Genomic DNA, 1,656 nt, shown 5'->3' with positions numbered 1-1,656 from the left:
ATGCTATTGTCTCAGCAGCAACAGCAGGAAGTTGCTCTCCAGCAGGTACAGAATCAGATGCAGCTTAGGTAGCAGGCACAAGTGCAGCTCCTAATATGTATAAATGAGTCCTAATATGTATAAATAAGTCTAACATGTATTTGAGACGTTCTTGTGCGAAATCGAGGTCAAAGCTGTAGAAAACAGCACAACAGGAGCTATCGAATAATTACGCATTACGAAAATTGCATGTGCAATGGGTAAAAGAAAAATAAACAACGGAATATCATCTTATTATAAACTCCAGTCTCAAATGCATAACAGCAAAATTTTACGTCATTACATGCTGATTCTTCACTCCAAAGAGAGGCCAACCTGGATATGAGTATTGTACACTTTTCACTCTTGTTATTTGTATTTTAGACTTTCACATCAATACATCTCTCAGGATAATACAAAGGCAATTTTCTACAATCGTCTGCTTGGGCAAGGCACAAGCCTGCTGCTCATGTTTAAGAACAAGGGCGGACTAGTGCCGTAAAATCTGCAAACATAAGCATTGGCACTCTTGAGGACATCTGATCGTATCAAATTATGCTCTTCCTCTCAAGAGTGATTAATAGTGTCAGGTCAAGATGCTGCTGGCTCTCTGGAAAATCTTCGATCCGGATAAAATTTCTGAGGATCTAACATGTGGCTAAAATACAGTGCTTAAGGGAGTAGAAGATGAGTGTCTAAGATAGATCCTGAGAGGAAAGGCACTTGAGCTAAAGTTGGAAGCGAGATGTGGACGTTTTTGGCCGCCAAGTATGCAACAATCCCAGCAGCATAGCCAGCGAATGCAAAGCCACTTACCTACAAGTAAATACATAAGTAGCTTTAGAAATTCATTAAAGCAGTAAAAGTGTTATTGTAATCTTGTTTCGGTATTTCTTGGATAATTTTTAGGTACATGAAGCAGGAAAATAGTGAGTGACCAGAGGCATTTAAAAATTAGAAAGGTTTAACCAGGAGATGTTGGCAAAGTTATCCTTGCAATCAACGCAATGCAAGTATGGACCATTTATTCCTTGTAGGCTACAAGACCCAAAAGGAGGCAAGGAAGAAATATTTGCTAATCAATATAAGACTAAGAAGGATGACTTCAACTTGGCACGAAAACCTATTATTTGTGTCCTTCAAATAACACATCAAGAAAACATTTGTCAATAATGCATTACATTACGAGCAAACTGTCACCAGCTTCAAGAAAAGAGTAATCCTTTGGTTATCTCAACAACTAACTGCAAATTTTCAAAGGGAAAAATTTGATGATTTAATAAGACATGCATAAAAAAGACAGCACAATGAAGAGACTCAGGACCAACAAGTGAGAACGAATAGAAGATTGCTTTTTTTTTTACCTTGCGAAGATACCAAAAGAAATCGACCTTCTCCATTCCCATAAATGCAACTCCAGCTGCAGAGCCAATGATGAGCATAGAACCTCCAGTACCAGCACAAAAAGCAACGAGCTGCCAAAACTCAGAATCTCGAGGAAAAGAAGTCAGGTCGTACATTCCCATTGTTGCTGCAACCAGCGGAACATTGTCTATAATTGCTGATGTTACACCAATTGCACTTGCAATCAACTCAATATTTGGGATGTGGGTATCAAGGTAATTTGCCAATTCCCTC

The 1,656-nt window shown here is 38.8% G+C and overlaps 1 protein-coding gene across 1 annotated transcript in view; it reads right to left on the bottom strand.

The window, feature by feature from the left end:
- The window catches only part of LOC109841110 (sodium/proton antiporter 2-like), an 8,265-nt gene continuing 6,849 nt past the window's right edge, over positions 241–1,656 (bottom strand). Inside the window, exons 10-11 of the mRNA XM_020409978.1 lie at positions 1,383–1,656; positions 241–834 (exon numbers count right to left, since the gene is read on the bottom strand). The exon at positions 1,383–1,656 is cut by the window's right edge and continues 13 nt beyond it. Coding sequence (XP_020265567.1) covers positions 691–834; positions 1,383–1,656 — 418 coding nt within the window. The 3' untranslated portion in view covers positions 241–690. The remainder of the gene's footprint in view (positions 835–1,382) is intronic.

The sequence above is a fragment of the Asparagus officinalis genome, chromosome 5, assembly GCF_001876935.1.
Source record: "Asparagus officinalis chromosome 5, Aspof.V1, whole genome shotgun sequence".
Taxonomy (NCBI): domain Eukaryota; kingdom Viridiplantae; phylum Streptophyta; class Magnoliopsida; order Asparagales; family Asparagaceae; genus Asparagus; species Asparagus officinalis.
Note: the sequence above shows the minus strand (reverse complement) of the source record. Positions and strands in the feature narration are given on the sequence as shown.